Genomic DNA, 16,386 nt, shown 5'->3' with positions numbered 1-16,386 from the left:
AAGAAGGCATCTGATATTCACCCTTGGTTTTCCTAGGTTTCCACTCCGTTTTCCAATACATTCCAATTAAGGTATTACTGGGGAGGTTCTGGGAACACGCTGTGATTATTCTTTTTCACAAATACCTCAACCTGTTGTTGTTTCTTTTACAGCCTGGTTTGGCGGTGTGCATGTTCCCCGCTCTTTTGTGTGATTTACTTCTCTGTCTGTTAACACCTAGCAGCAGAGAGGCGTATCATAAAAAAGAGTTCCCTCAAGTTGAGGAGGCCTACGTTCTGGGTGAATACCGGCTTACGAGTGAAGTCCCGAGGGTCCGCTGTCCAGCTTCCTCTGTCCGATTGATCTACACCCATTCCCTGAGCCCTGGCCAACAGCGGTGAGTAAAACTGCATCACTCCCCTAGGAATTGTTCACATTGAGTGGATTCATATTGAAAGTGAGCGTCTCCCAAAAAGGCATTTAAACTCTACAATGGGAGTCAATAATGGACACACCCCAGCAGGGAATGAGACCAAGACCAAGTGCGGGTGAAGTATAAAAGGTTTTATCTAAATCAAAATAGGGCATGCAGAGGACTCTGCAAACTCCAAGAGTGCTCTCTCTACCAGATAATAGAAAGACATTCATATTTATTACAAATAAATGTCATTGGTGAGGTAAGCTATTGGGGGCACATAATCGTGGGGATTGGGTGGTGAAGATTAGCTACTATGTATGATACAGGTGCCATGATTGGCGGAGATCCACGTGGTGGCAGCGCGGGGTGCTCGGGTCAGCTGGGCTCATCGGGGTGGAGTATCAAGTCATGAGCTGTTCGAGTTGATGTGTCTCGACTGCGCTAACATTTTGCCCTTGTGGCCACACGTACTCATTCATTACTAACTTCTACTTCAGTCTGTCATATAAATCCTACAAGTTATTAATCTACCATCACAAAAGAAATAGCATGTGACTCTGGGTCTTCTCAATACATCATCATAAAAATCATTGTTAACAAAAGGTGCAATATTGTGAGTCCAGGTGTCTTATCAGGGGGCATAGGTCGGGGTACCTTTGTCATTCTACTTTGTTAGATGTGGTAAGAGACATTTTTACGGTGTGATAGTACAAGAGTGAATAACTGCCACCATGGCCATTCGAGGTGGGGGTGAACTAAAATACCACTGGGTCAGGGGGGTACATACTGGTTCATCAAAAGGTGGCGGCATGTGGGGCCTTGTTGCTCATATTTCTTCTAACCAGAGCATGGCGGTACGCAGTGGTTTTATGGTGGCATCGGGTGACAGGGGGCGTGAGTGGGGGGACATACCTTGTGAGGGTTCAGCAAGAAAGCAAGGAGGTGTAGCTGTATCATTCTAACATCAATAAACCAGAGACCTTCAATCCCCAGCCGGGCCTTGGAGGGAAGAGGGTGGGGGCAGAGTATGCGGCTTTCCAGTGAGAGGGGGAGATGGCCTTGTAACTTCTTGCATGTCTACGTTACAGGGTTGCATGCACATCATCATAAAATGAAAAACTGAGGTATGAGCTTAAGAACACTATTTGTATTACACTTTTTCGTAGTTCATGGGTACTGTATTTACAGAATCAATAAAAGGTTTTGTTAACATCACATCATTCACTGGGCTATAGTTTTGCATTTAGGTGTAGGGACACATGGGGAAAGCTAGCATAAAAACATGAGGTAGAACCAGGTTGGCGTATACATCAGCATCTGTGAAAGTCTACAACATTCTATTTATGATCAGACTTGTGTACATGCTCAAGGGTTAAACAATTACTTCAAACTACATTTCATTGCTAAAAGGCGGTGCTTACTACTTTAAAAGACTCGTACATGTTGCAACACTTCATTATCTACTTATGAACTTGCGTGTTTATGGGAAATCATATTGTGCATAGGGATTTTACACATTGCTTTTTAAATATTGTGCAGCAACAATGGCCCTTGGTTAGTAATGGCAAATTCAAATATACATATGTTTGATAACCTTACATGTGGGTGTTCTGGGATGGGCAAAGTCGCTCGTGAGAACAGGCCTTCAGCGGAGCCGCCATGGGGAGGAGGGTGAGGGGATTGCTGCAGCTCTGCGGGCCGCTTGTGCCACTGAGGCCTAGATTGTTGTACTCAAAATGGAGTCTAGGTGTATCATAAAATGGAGTCTGTATCGTGCTACAGGGTGAGCTGTGCAGTCTCATGCGTCGGCCCGCAGCCATCCCACATCCCGGGCCCAAGGAAGGTAAAAACTCGGCTAGTTGATAATTATTCTCCCCGTGCCACCATAATTAAGTGGATAAATAGAAGAGAAGGCCGGTGCCCAGTTGTCTAATTCTGACTTGGCAGGAATTTGGCTTACCGCCTAATTTTTTGGCTGGCTGATCATAAGTCTGCGTGTGAAGCCTGCGGGCATGGAAACATCCACATCTGGCCACCACTCGAGTCTCGGTCTGCAAAAAATACAGCCTGAGCTCCCATAACCAGTACCAAAAAGATATATGGCACTGTGTTCACCGATCCGTCATTTATGCATTTAGAATCGCCCTTGTACACGTACCTGTTGCAATGTCTCAGCAAGCTGGAGCAGTGTCTCTAACTAGGGACGCGTTACACGGAGACTAGTGTATGGCCGTCTCTATGGAGACGGTACGTGAGTACGTCCGGCTAACGAACGTGCCTCAACGTTGTGGTAGTGTCGGTCGGCCATATTGGAACAGAGTCAGGATGCGCAAATCCTATGCATAATAGATTCCTCCGGGTCCATATTAACGTAACTATAGGTAATATCAACGAACAAGTTACGTTCGTGAAAAGCTATAAGGATCTCAAAAACTATAACTGGATTAAAAGAAAACCGGGGGACACTTGGAAAATGCTATTCTCCAGGTTGGGTGTATTAAGAGCTGCAGAGCAGGAATCTACTAAGTAGCTATGGGAATATGCTCTCTAGGGCCCGGTATGAGTTACAACGGGTGTAATTTGCAATGTGGCAAACTATTCAAATGGAACTAAAACATCGTTCACTTATCTTTCACATCATAACAGGCTGTTCAAACGGACTCAATACATAGTTCAATTAACCTGGGCATTGCGTCAATGACTATTATAGTGCTCGCCATCCTTAAGTAGTTTGCAAGGTAGTAACAACTATATGAACATGTAACAGGTGTCTAAAATGAAAGTGAGCAACCTTTGAACACATAGCTCTACAGAGTAAAAAACATTAAGATGAAATACTCAAAATCACTAAAGCATAGTTCAGTTAACATGGGCACTGCATCAGTGTCTATTTTGTGCTCATCACCATTCAGCAATTTAAAGGATAGTGCTATACAAAGTATATACCAATCAACTCATCCTGATATCGCAGTTACAGGATCACAGGGTACACTACACTGTTCCACTTATGAAACAGTTGATTATTTTAAATTGGATTTTCGTGATTATGACAACACTCCTGATGAATGTTCTCTGAGTAACTCCCTAAGAACACAAACATGTTGAGAAAACTTCCTGGATTTATACAGGTATATGACAACTTGTGTTATCTAATAGTGATTAGAAACTGATACATTCCCAGCTTTCTGTTGAATGCATTTTGCACTTTATGTTAACCGAACATTCGATTGTAATTAACAAAATCCTTATTTTTTATGTGATGATCTTAACAGATCTTTTTTGTAATAGTGTATAGGAATTTATGATGATTGTTATTAATTGTGTGAATCATTGATTCTTTATGTGTATTTAATTAAAGTTTATATACGTTTTTTTAGGAAACCCTTTTTGGTTGTGCAACCTGTTATTTGAGCTCTGTCTGTTATATATTTTGATGTTCTTCCCTTTCCCGGGTATAGACAGAGTAGACACTTGCTTCCACCCTCTGGTGGACTAGTGACTACCGGGATTCCTCCCTTATTAATAGCATGTATATACACCCCCCCATCTCCCTCCAAATCCACCCATACCTTTTTATACCATTCCAGTGTACGGCGCTCTCTTATTGTAGTGTGATACAATCTGTCCACTATGTCCCCGTCAAAGTACAGTGCTAGCATTCTATATTTAGGCCCAGGGTCCTCACCTGTTTGTACTTGTGCCTCTTGTGTCAATTGTGCCACTCCTCTAGCATTGCCCATTGTCACCATCATCATTGCACCATTAGGAACTCCGTTTGCGCCGTACCGAAGACCCAGCTGGCGCACACAAAAAATCAGGAGCAAAAACACGATGATGGGTATCAGTAGTTTAACAGTCATCCTGAGCCAGGAAGGTACCCATGAAAAAATCTTGTCGAACCATGAGCTCGGCTCCACACCTCCTTCTTTCTTCATCCGCTCGCCCAGGTTGTGCATGGCTGTGATAAAGTGTGACAGTGTTCCATTGTCCACGTCCGCAGATGGTACGAACGTGCAGAATGCGCTCCCAATTTTTCGGCAAACACCTCCATCCATCGCCGTCAACAGGTCTAGGACATACCTGTTCTGCATTGTCATTAGCCGCAGCGCCCTTAGCTCCACCTTGATCACGTTAAACCCCTCTTCAGTGTCGTTGGCCAGTTGGATCAGCTCCCAGCGTGTAATTTGCAGCCATTTTGCATTGGCTCGCGCTTGGATACTGGGACTGAGGGAGGCGAAGAATGTTTCAGCGGAATTGAACAGCCGGAACCTGACTGGAATTTGCACCAAATGTTCTGTGGATGCTTTGGATATGTAGTTGGATGACCTCCGTTGCATATTCTCCGTGGATAGGGCATACACTGGCGTTTCATCTGTTGGTTGTGTGTCTTCCGGACCTCGGACTGCTTGCAGCCTCTTCCCCCCTTCAATATGACTCTCCGGGACCACCATCAGGGCGGAGTGCAGCGTTGCCAGTGAACACGTGCCCCTCCAGGAATGTGGAAGGTGCAAGTATGCCTGTTTGCCGCAAACCCAGTAAGTGTCCATCAGGGCAGCTGTCCCTTTCTTCATATCTGGAATGAGCGTTTTGTTACATTTCTTGTTTGTGCCCATGTTAGTTTTCCCTTGACCTAGGAAGCACGGTTCATATGTGATTTTTCTTTTTGCAGTTTGAATGGTGCTTCTAGGGCTGTGACCCAGGTGAGCTTTGTGATATGTTTGGCCCATACTGGAGCGCACTTTTCTCGACCCATTGCAATTTTTCTGCTGCCAACCCTCGTAGTGCTACTGCTTTGCATGTCACTTGTTCCTCTTTCCACTTGTCTGAAAACAGTGTCCCTTTAATCATTAGAAACGGTTCCTTCAGGCATATCACTCCTTTAGGTCTCGAGTAGCACGTTTTTTCGTTCTGCAGCATTTCAAAAGAAACTTTGTGTGCCTAAAGGTGTTCTTTATTCTACATAAGGTAAGATGAAGGAGACACTGGGCGTCTGTAAGAGGTAGTTCTTGTGGCCGGAACACCTTGGGGTACCTGAGGCGTGGGGTATTAGAGAGCATACATAACAGCTCTCGTTGGTGGTTTGGTTGGCCATGGAGCTCATGTCTGCATACCATTTGTTGGACTGGTGCGGATGTCTGGGATCTTCTATTGGGTCTATCCCCAACCCAGAGTATTCGTTGTACTTCCTCCTCCCAACCTCCCTCCTTCTCCTATTGCTTCTGGGGTTTACTCTCACTTTTTCTACATCATGCTGTATTAGAGGCGTTTCCCCCGCTGCCCCCTTTTCCCATTCGTTATACAGGGCAAGAAACCGCTCAGCTCTTTCCGCATTTTCTTCATTTATACTTGTGGGGGATTCGTAACCTATAGATGTTTCAAATGTTGGTGTTACAGCGGTGGTGGTGTCATCATATAACCAAGGTAAAGCAGAAGGATTTGGATCCTTCAGCTCATTAACGTTATATACAGATGGAATTGTTGGGAAAAATAGGATGGGGTTACCTCTTCAATGCTTGTATCATTTGGGTGCCGTGTGCCATCATGGTGGGTATTATGCCCCCATATGAGCTGAAAGCTGTTGCATATGAGGTATGTCCCTTGTTTTATCATACTCGTTCCGTTCCCTAACCCCTCATTTATATCAATAGATATAAATGCAACCGGCCAGTATATTACTAGGCCGAACATCATTGTAAAAAATATTACAGCACACACAAACAAGCCACACTCATACGAATATCTGCGCAATTCAAAATTAGTATTTCCATTTCTATCTACTCTAACGTTGTTCACGGCCGGGGCCCCCTCAGTTGCCATTGTTTCTCCTACATACTGAGACATAAAAGTGTATTAAGTATCCCATAACATCCAAATATTTTTACTTTAACATATTCATCTTTCAAATCAAGAGAGGGAAGGAGCAGAAAAAGAGGAAGAGGGAGAGAGGGATAGAGAAAACAAAAGAAATAACATTTCTTCAGCTCATTATAAATATTATGTACAACACTGTATTTATTTATTTAATCTTTCTTGCAGTTGTCACATGGATACTTTTAAAATGTTCCCTTTCATTATGACGTCTATGTTTCACCTTCATTCATTCTCCCTTCTTGTTCCTGTGTTACACTTCCGTAAACTTTTCACACATCTGTCAAATGTATCCAATATCTCAGGCCCTTCACTTTGACCGCAGTTGGAGTGCAATACACTACCTTGTACGGTGCCATGAAATCTTGGAGCATTCCACCGTCGAACGAAACTCCTCACGTACACCATATCCCCTGGCATTAGCTGGCCTATTGGACTTTGTACTGCAGGTATTACGGTGTCACTGCATTCTTTGCGCGTAAATGGGGGTGCTAGCTGCCTGGCTATCATACGAGCTGCTCTTGTGAGCTTTGTCAAATATTCATTGAATTCTTCCCCTAGTACTGTAGCACTTCTGTGATCATCTGACTGTCTGCGGAGCGGAGAGTGTGCAGTATGCATGCGCCTTCCTGTTCCAATTTCATGTGGGGACAGGTGGTGGTCCTTGCTGGGCTGATTTCTCAGTTCAAACAAGGCCTGTGGTAGACAGTACACCCAATTTTTCTTGAGTCTGAAGCACAATTTTGACAACCTTCCTTTCAGTAGGCCGTTGACTTTCTCAACCACGCCGTTTGATTGCAGGTGATAAATCGTGCATAGCTTATGTGTAATTCCTAATAATGCTGTTACTTCTTTGAATAAATAATTTACGAAACGTGTGCCGTTGTCGGAGCGGATTACGTCGCAAATTCCCCAGCGCGGAAACACTTCCCGCACTAAGAACTTTGCAGCGCAGTCTGCATCCGGGTGGGCACATGGTCCTGCCTCTACCCATCTTGAAAAAGGACAGACCACCACCATCATGTAGCGTGACCCATTGCATCTTTCTCCCATATCTGCATAATCAATATGCAGCTCTCTAAAGGGGCCTGCTGGTTTGGGCAATGTCCCTCGCAATGCTCTTAATGTCATTCCTGAATTATATATCTGACATGTTATACACTCCATCGTTAGTTTTGAAAGCTGCTCCTGTAGCCCTGGGACAAACCAATTTTCTTGTATCTCTGCGGCAATGTGCTGTTTTGCATTGTGAGCTGGGAAGTGAAGCTTTTGGAACGATAGATCTAGTAGTTTGCAGGGCATCACTAATTTACCTGTGTTGTTCTGGTGCCAAAGGAGATCCGTGGACGACTGGCTGCACCCTTGTTTTTCCCATAACTCCTTTTCCTCATCTGACACCCCTTCTTGCAGCTCTAATATTTGGTATATGGGCATTGAATTATACCCGTCTGGCTGATCCTCTTCCACATGTTTCTGCATCAAGTACTCACCTGTCCTCCCTTTTGTTGAATATGACGCTTCTTTTGCAGCAGCGTCCGCTGCCGCGTTTCCCAAAGAGATGACGTCATTGTTGTTTGTATGGGCCTGGCATTTCACTATGGCCACAATTGTAGGTTCTTTTAGCGCCTCTATCAATTCTTTAAGTAACTCTGCGTGTTGCACAGGGGATCCATCTGCTCTATGGAATCCTCTTCTCCCCCATCTGGCCAACCCCCCCATGTACTGTTGTAGTCATGTATGCTGAGTCCGTATAAATTGTTACTGCGCACCCCTTGGCTGCGTGTAGAGCTACAAGCTACTAGCTCTGCTGCTTGTGCTGAGTAATGGGCTGGTAGTCTCTGTTGGATGAGTACTTCATATTCACCTTCCTCTAGTCTTACAACAGCTATCCCCACATGTTTTTCTCCTGTTACTGAATTTATTGATGCTGACCCATCTATGAAGTATATTTCTCCTTCTGTCAATGCATTTTCACTTACTGTGGGCGTGTCCCCATCCTCTCCTCTGTATGTTGCACAATCGTGTATTTGCATATCCTCCACTGTGCGGGCTTCTGTGATGAATGTTACAGGGTTAACTGTTTTGCACCTCACTATGTGTATGTTGGCGCTGGATAAAATTACTTCATAAGCTGTGGCTCTTTGTGTTGTCAATGTGCTCTTCTATCTTTCTAATATTGCAAATAGTGAGTGTTCTACGAACAGAGTCACAGAACACCCCATCACAATTTTTGCACTCTTCTCTATTGCGAACGCTGCGGCTGCGAGAGATTGCTCACAAGCGAAGTGTCCTTGCATCACTGCATCTAGTGTCCCACTGTAATAGGCCAAGGGTTTGTGCCCCAGAGATGTTTTTTGTGTCAAAACTGCTGTCATGAGTGTCCCATTGCAATGTGAAAATAAATAAAACTCACATTCGTAATGTCAGACTTTCAACCTTGCGCGGAGGTAGCACGTACACCTGCCTCCCCGTTGGGTCTTGGTGCCTGGCTTGGTAATAAACTCAGGCTTCCGTAACCCGCCGGGGAAAGAGGGTTAGGGTCCGCTAGATTGGATAGGTAGGGGGAAATTAGGGTAACCGGAAAAAGGGTAAGGGAATGGTAATGGGTAGGTAAAGGGGGTTTTAGGAAAGGTCCGTCTTGCTGTCCCCTGGTGGGGTTCCTGAGATCGGTGGTACTCCGCCCTTACACTCACTCTTACACTCAGCAAGCTATAACCTCAGAGACCTGTTGGGTCTCACGCTATACATAATGATGATAGATGCACATATTACATTACTTTTGTGGAAGCGTTCCTATCACGCTCCTTGGGTTGTTCGCAGTCTCAACCCTCTGTTCTCCCACACAGACACCCCTGGAACAAGTATTACCAAGCACTGTAATGGAATAACCAAAAAGACACTTAGCTAGGTGTGACGCTGCTGAGAGGTATGCAAGCTGTGCCCCAGTTCTTGCCGTAACACTACGGCGCGATACAAGTTTGTGCTGTACACTACAGCGGAGCGCCGCTACAAGAAAACCAAAAACAGATGTGAGTTTAATGTCAACAACCGTGTTTCCTCACACGGCACAATCACACATTCATTCCTTCCGTGCTGAGTTAGACAGGCCGTGTTGCTTCACACTAACTAATTGGCACCGGGTAAGTGATCCACTAAAACTAACTTTGGAATCCCTCCCAGTGTTGCCGAGGCTTCCCCCCACTTCCGACATGTGCACACAACGTCGGATCCCAATCGGCGTGTTTCAGACACACACTGAAAGTATCAGCTGTTCTCTGCAAGAGTTCCATTGGTGGTCGCTTGTTCGCATTAGTTTTGCCAATAAAAGAAATGCACTTATCTGTCACGGTGCGCGGGGCCTGCAGTGTTCACAGGCGGGGTGTGGCCCCATGGGTCACTGCCTGCAGGAGCCCTCTATCCACACGTCTTCTCAGGTCCATTTCCTTTAGCACAAGCAGGGATACTTGCGCGCGTCGCGTACATGCGCTGATCCTGGGGCGTTGTCCCGAAGTAGTTGTTTTGCTCGCGAAGGCGCGAGCATTCTTGGTCCTGATGCCGAATGCTGCATTCTGCTGCCTCCAGGCCTGCACTCTACAATAAGGACACAACAAAGTCCTAAAATACAGATGCTTTGACCACAGCCTGTCTTTCCCTAGTCCAGGCTGTTGCCCTTCGTGCGTGGTGTGCACCAAATGCCCCAAACTGCATTAGTCACAGTAGAAACCCTGAGACGTAATCTGGGTTCGCGAGTACTGATGCCATTGAAATCAAACTTTTAAGTGTGTTGAAGGCCTCATGAATTTTTATTCCCCTTTGTATTGCTGTGCTTTCTTTTTGCGCTTCTTTGAGTCCCTGCAGTAATGGTTTTGTATACCCTGCATACTCTGATATCCAAGCTTGGCAGTAGTTACACATGCCGAGGAATTTCTGCATTTCTCTCACTGTTTTTGGTTCACTTACTCCATTGATGGCAGCTGCCCTGTCTGGTATGATTCTTGTATCATCTTTTGATATCAGTTGTCCCAAGTACAATACTTCTTTCTGATAATATTGTAATTTATCTTTGTCTACTTTGCAACCTTTGTGGGCCAACAATGTCAAAAGTGTAATAGAATCCTTCCTGTACTCATCCTCATCTTTTCCACAAATCAATAGATCATCCACGTATTGAATAATTGTGTTTTCTGTGACAACATTTCCTCGCTCTTCATGTAAAATTCTGTTGAATATACTTGGGCTTTCACAGTATCCCTGGGTTAGCCTACAATGTTCGTATCTCTTCCCTCCCAATGTGAATGCTGTCAAGTATTGAGATTCCGGATCTAGTGGTACTGAGTGGTACTGAGAAGAATGCGTTCTTTAAATCCACTACTGTGAAACAAGATGCATCCTTTGGTAGACTGCACATAATTGATGCAGGGTTAGGAACTAATTGGAATTCTTTCTGTATGACGTCATTGAGGGGGCGTAGGTCCTGGATCATCCTCCATGTCCCGCCCTTTGCTTTCTTGATGGGGTAAATGCAAGTATTGCCCTACATCATGTGGCGAATTTGAGGGCACTATTATTCCCTGTGCTAATAGTGCATAAATAGTCTCTTTTATCCCTTCTTCTGCTTCTCGGGACAAGGGGTACTGTTTTACTCCGGGCAGTAATGCTCCATGTTTGAGTTTTATCTTAACTGGTGTCACCTCATGCAACAGCCCTACATCATGTGGGCCTGTGGTCCATAGGTCATTTGGTACTAGTTGCATGTCGTTGTCAAAAAAGGGAGGTGGCGCTCCTACCACTGCCATTAGCTGCACTGGCACCTTTCTTGTTTGTATCATGATATCACAGGGGATCGCTATTTCCATTATTATTTTCCCATCGCTGTCTGAATCTGTGAAGAGTTCTTCGTCTGAAAGATATTGCAGTGCAATATTAGCATTAATGCACAATACTGTGCACCACTGGCAGCCATGTATGTCCATTCCAATAACTGCTATTCTTTGTGATGATACCTGTACTGCATGCAAGTCTAAGGACATCACTGTTCCTGGAACTATTTCTGGGCGTGCTACAGGACGAAAAACAAACTCTGCCAGCACCCTCCATTCTTGGCGTTTTATCTCTGGAACCACTTGTGCTACTGTTTTCAACCCCTGAATGAGCATGTCTGGGTCCACCGGTATGCCGCGTATTTCTGGTGCTGTTGCTCGTGTGTGTACTACCAACATGACTCGCAATGGGCAGATTGTCAAGACTTAATGGTCGTGTAGATGATGAAACCTCAGTCCCCAAGTACCACACGGACAAGTATAGAATATAACTGCCCGTGCAATCTTTGGGGACAGGTGTGGAGTACCGTCAGCCTGGAACCAGGAACGCCGGAAGTGAACCCCCGACCACTGTAAGGCAAGCAACTAGGTTCGAGAAAGCAAGACAAGACAGTGAATGGTTACAAGGACAGGTCACACTCTTTCTTACCCCAATGGCAGTGGTCAGATACCGTAGGTGAAGTACTGGGCAGGATTCTATTATGGTCGACGGCGGTAGGCAGCAGATGGTAATGTGGCACTCTTGATGGAAAGAAACACCTGATTTTGCCAAGAAACGTGAGCAAAGTACTGTGATGGGAAATCCGTAATCAGTCCAAGATGAAGTCCGTGGTCAGAAAACCGGCCGGTCACGACAATAACAATGGATGATCCAAAAGCAAATCCGAGGGAAAAACCAAGTTCGTATTTTGATCCAGGAAAGATCGCCAAAGCAAAGGTACCGAGGAAAAGCAGAGCAGGTCCGTGAAGGCAGTCTGTGATAAAGGATTCCAAGGAACAGAAGCAGGGAAAATGCTCTACAAACTTGCCGTAAGCAGCTGTGAAGCGATGTGTGAGCGTTTGCTCGAACCTTTTGAAAGGCAAAAAAGTCACGTGAGTGTGTCACGTGTATCGCTCCATGTCACGTGAGCGCGTTGATGCTTCCTTCCTGATCACATGATGCGTGCTCCTCGTCTCGTGTAACCAATCAAGTCTGTCACTTCCTGATCACGTGTCGCTTAACGCGACGGGGCCCAAAACCAATCCGAAGACCATGAAGTGGCGTGGACAGTCTCCATGGTAACCGCCACTGGAGGTAAGGGGCTCATGTTGGAAAGGAGTTTCTCTTGAGTCGTTTGCTATGCCAACATGAGCTGTAGTCCAACCGCCGTCGGGAATTACATGGGGACATGGTGGTAGTGCGATGTGTGACCGGGGATGTGACAGAGATCCCCGGGGTTGAGCAAACTATCCCCCTCTTTGTAAATGAAATGGTCATATTGAGCTTGTTGATCGGACATTCTTCATAGTACAGCAGGGGAGCTCGTACTGTTTTACCCCTACTGTTACATCCAAATCTTCTGTGTAAGGAACTTCGACCACCGCCCCAGAGAACCCCTGTGTCTCCAATTTATGATTAGATAGCGGAAACCTGCCTTCTCGTAGGCATGATTTTTCAGTTCCTGAATCTACCATAAAAATGAATTGTTTGTTCCCTATCTCCGCCCCCACCAATGGTTCCTCTGCTGCATCGAGGGTCGTTTATAGTACTGGACACGCAAGTGCTCTCTGTGGGCTGTCCTATGCTGGATGCCTTGTTGTACCCCCATTGTCTAAAACATTTCCCGATACCACAGCCACCCTGCCAAAGGGTGCAGGTGCACCATTTGCCATTGTGGCGAAAGGGTTACCCTGTGTGTTTACCATGTGCTTGTGACAATGCGGGTGTTGCTGAACATTACGCGGCTGTGCCCTATGCTCGTCTGGGCACCTCTGTTCTTGCTGTCCTCCTCCCCCTCCACTGCCCATTGGCAGCCCACATGGGCTTCATGGGTAGGGGTTGCCATACTGCCGCCCATTTTGATAAGTATTCATGGGTCTGCTTCTACACTCCTGTGAAAAATGTCCCCTCCTCCCACAATTCCAACAATTCCCTTGTCCCCCCCGTGGGCCTGGACCTCTGTACCCTGGACCACCACCTCTTTTCCCTCTGTACCCACCCCTTCCTTCCCGGGTGCTCCATGCTTGCCACTGTGGCCCTCCGTACTCCTCCTGTCCGTTCCACTGCTCCTGCACATTTCCCGCCCAATTAGCTGCCATTCTCCCTTGTATTGCTACTGACCCCTCCTCCTCCTCTTGTTCTCTATCTGTGTGGAGTGCAGCTACAGCTGCTGTGACCTTCATCAGTTTCGTTTGTATTACTTTTGCCTCATCTGCCAACCATCTCTGTGCTATATCCTTCTCCCTTTCTTTGATCCTTTTGCAGTGGTGTACTATAATGCTTTGTATCTCGGGCCATCCTTTCGTTTCAAATCCAGCTATTTTGTCAAGTGCTTTCTGAACTTCTTTTGGGAGTCCTCTCTTTATTATAAAGTAAAACAAGGAGGTGGACTGGTCCCAGGTCGTACCCGTTTCCACTCTCCACATCTCCTGAACCCGTAAAAAGAAACTCATAGCATCTTCCCCATCATTCATTGTACACTGCATTACTGACTGTAAATCTGGGGTGTCTGGGAATGTGTCTCTTAATGCATCCCAAATTCTTGCTCTTACTGTGTTAAAAGAAGCACCATCACATCTGTCACAATTTAATGTTATTCCTGGGAATCTGGCCTTTGCCCAAACCCGGTCAGCTTGATCACCCACTGCGGATACTAGCAAACTTTTAACATCACCTACCGCCAATGGAACCCCTGCTGTGTGTTTCTCAAATGCGTATATCCAATTACTTGCACCTATTGACAGCGGGGGCAACAATTTCAACAAGTTGGCCTTATCCATCTGTGCCCAAGGTATATAGTTTGGCCGCCCTCCTCCTCTGTGTATTAAAGGCAGCTGTAACCTCCCTTTTGTTCCTTTCCCAATACTCACCTTTGCCCCTTTCTTTCCCACTACTGCCATCCTTCCCACTCTGCTCCTTAGTCTTCCATTCCATTCTTCCTCCATTGTCCTCCGCAGAGGTGTTTCATCTAACCTTACTGGCGCCCCTCCTGCCGCGAACCCTATTCTTCTCCCTTCTAACTTATCTTCCTCTATATCACACCATAACTCTTCCGCCCCTCCCGTGGTCATCCCTTCTTCCACTCTCTCTCCTTCGGGCGGTGTGTTGTCCTAGCTCTATTATTCTGGTCGGCTCATCCTGTATTCTGAATAGTATCTCTCCCTTTTTCCACCCTTCTTCTATAGACCTGTCGGGTGTTTGCACCCTCTGTGTTTGTTCGATTCTGGAACTGCCTGATCCACTCTGTTCACATATATTTCTGATCCTAGACAGTTCGTTTCGGGCCATTGATAGTCTGGAATCTAAATCTTCTGTGAATTTTTCAATCTCTGTTGTTGGGGTACTCACCTGTCCACTTGTTCTTGGGCATTCATATGGTGGAGGTGCAGTGGGTTGTGGTGCATACTTTTGTCGAACAATCCTCCTTGGGGCCATACCTGGGGCAGCCCTTCCCCTTTTAATTCCGTGACCCATTGGTCATGATATTTTGTTATAGGTTCTGCATAACCTGGTAAATGTTGGCAAATATGGGTCAGGGGTGTCTCTGCCCCCCATCAGGCTCCCCACCTCTCACCCTCCTCTAACACCCTGTTTTAATTGGTGCACTTTATGTACACCCTACTGATGAGGGTAGTATTCTAACACTAATGTACCACTTTTATATATCTTGCGTACCAAATCTCTGAAGGTCACACTTACAATGACCAATTCTCGCCAAAACCTTACACAATCATTTTATCATTTCACCAAAACATTATAATCACAAAATAAACATAACATATTCAATACATAACATTCATTTGACAAACGTTTTACATACGACATGTAAAATATACCTCCCTTGTAACATATACCTCCCTTTCTTCCCTACAGTAGTCTTTATCCAAATGATCCTCATTATTTTAACTCATCACACCATTTTAACCCTTAAATTGTCGGAATAACCCCTCATAGATTTTTAGAAAAGATGAAAAGAAAAAAAAGTTTTCTAAATTATACTCTTGAGTCTTCTCCTCATATGAGACTCTTACTAATATTTTTCTCTGTTTCACTTATTCACAGTACTAATCAAAATAGCACTATGCAACGCCGCCTTCTACCCCCTTGCAGAGCTAGGATCCCATCTTCTCTTTTTCACCGTGTAATCTCCTTAACTCATCCTAATGGCCAAATGCAAAAGAAAGAAAAAAAGAAAGAATGAAAGCACCAACTATTTTACCCTCGAAAGAGCCCCCTTTAACTTAAGTTAACCTCATATACTATTATCTATATCCGACTCCTTTTAATATCGCTCGCACTTGATACCCACGTGCCCGTCTTGATTCGAGACCCTCCGGACCCGTGTTTTGTGAAGTGGGACCTGTACCCTCTTGCCCTACTGCGTGCGCACGTCTAAGCGTACCGGTTGCCGTAGGCGGGCAGCTCTCTTGAGGGGGTGCGCCGTGCGTCTCAGCTGTGGCCGGAAACGTCTCGTGCCAAAAGGGACAAAAAGACAAATCACGTCTAAGGGGTCACCACTTGAAAGTGAGCGTCCCCTAAAAAGACATTTAAACTCTACAATGGGAGTCAATAATGGACACACCCCAGCAGGGAATGAGACCAAGACCAAGTGCGGGTGAAGTATAAAAGGTTTCATCTAAATCAAAATAGGGCATGCAGAGGACTCTGCAAACTCTGAGAGCGCTCTGCCAGATAATAGAAAGACATTCATATTTATTACAAAAAATGTCATTGGTGAGGTAAGCTATAGGGGGCACATAATCGTGGGGATTGGGTGGTGAAGATTAGCTACTATGTATGATATAGGTGCGGCACTCCATGATTGGCGGAGATCCATGTGGTGGCAGCGCGGGGTGCTCGGGTCAGCTGGGCTCATCGGGGTGGAGTATCAGGTCATGAGCTGTTCGAGTTGATGTGTCTCAGCTGCGCTAACATTTTGCCCTTGTGGCCACATGTACTCATTCATTACTAACTTCTACTTCAATCTGTCATATGAATCCTACAAGTTGTTAATCTAACATCACAAAATAAATAGCATGTGACTCGGGGTCTTCTCAATACATCATCATAAAAATCATTGTTAACAAAAGGTGCATATCATG

General features: G+C 45.4%; 1 protein-coding gene across 1 annotated transcript in view; it reads right to left on the bottom strand.

Annotated features, from left to right (window-relative positions):
• Positions 1 to 528: 528 nt before the first annotated feature.
• LOC138580323 (uncharacterized) overlaps positions 529 to 16,386 on the bottom strand; it is a 46,710-nt gene continuing 30,852 nt past the window's right edge. The window contains exon 3 of the mRNA XM_069650758.1: positions 529 to 6,229. Within this exon, the coding sequence (XP_069506859.1) occupies positions 3,757 to 5,124 (1,368 nt within the window). The 5' untranslated portion in view covers positions 5,125 to 6,229 and the 3' untranslated portion in view covers positions 529 to 3,756. The remainder of the gene's footprint in view (positions 6,230 to 16,386) is intronic.

This window comes from Ambystoma mexicanum, chromosome 3p, assembly GCF_040938575.1.
Source record: "Ambystoma mexicanum isolate Mex_15411 chromosome 3p, UKY_AmexF1_1, whole genome shotgun sequence".
Taxonomy (NCBI): Eukaryota; Metazoa; Chordata; class Amphibia; order Caudata; family Ambystomatidae; genus Ambystoma; species Ambystoma mexicanum.
This window is presented reverse-complemented; position numbering and strand designations above follow the sequence as displayed.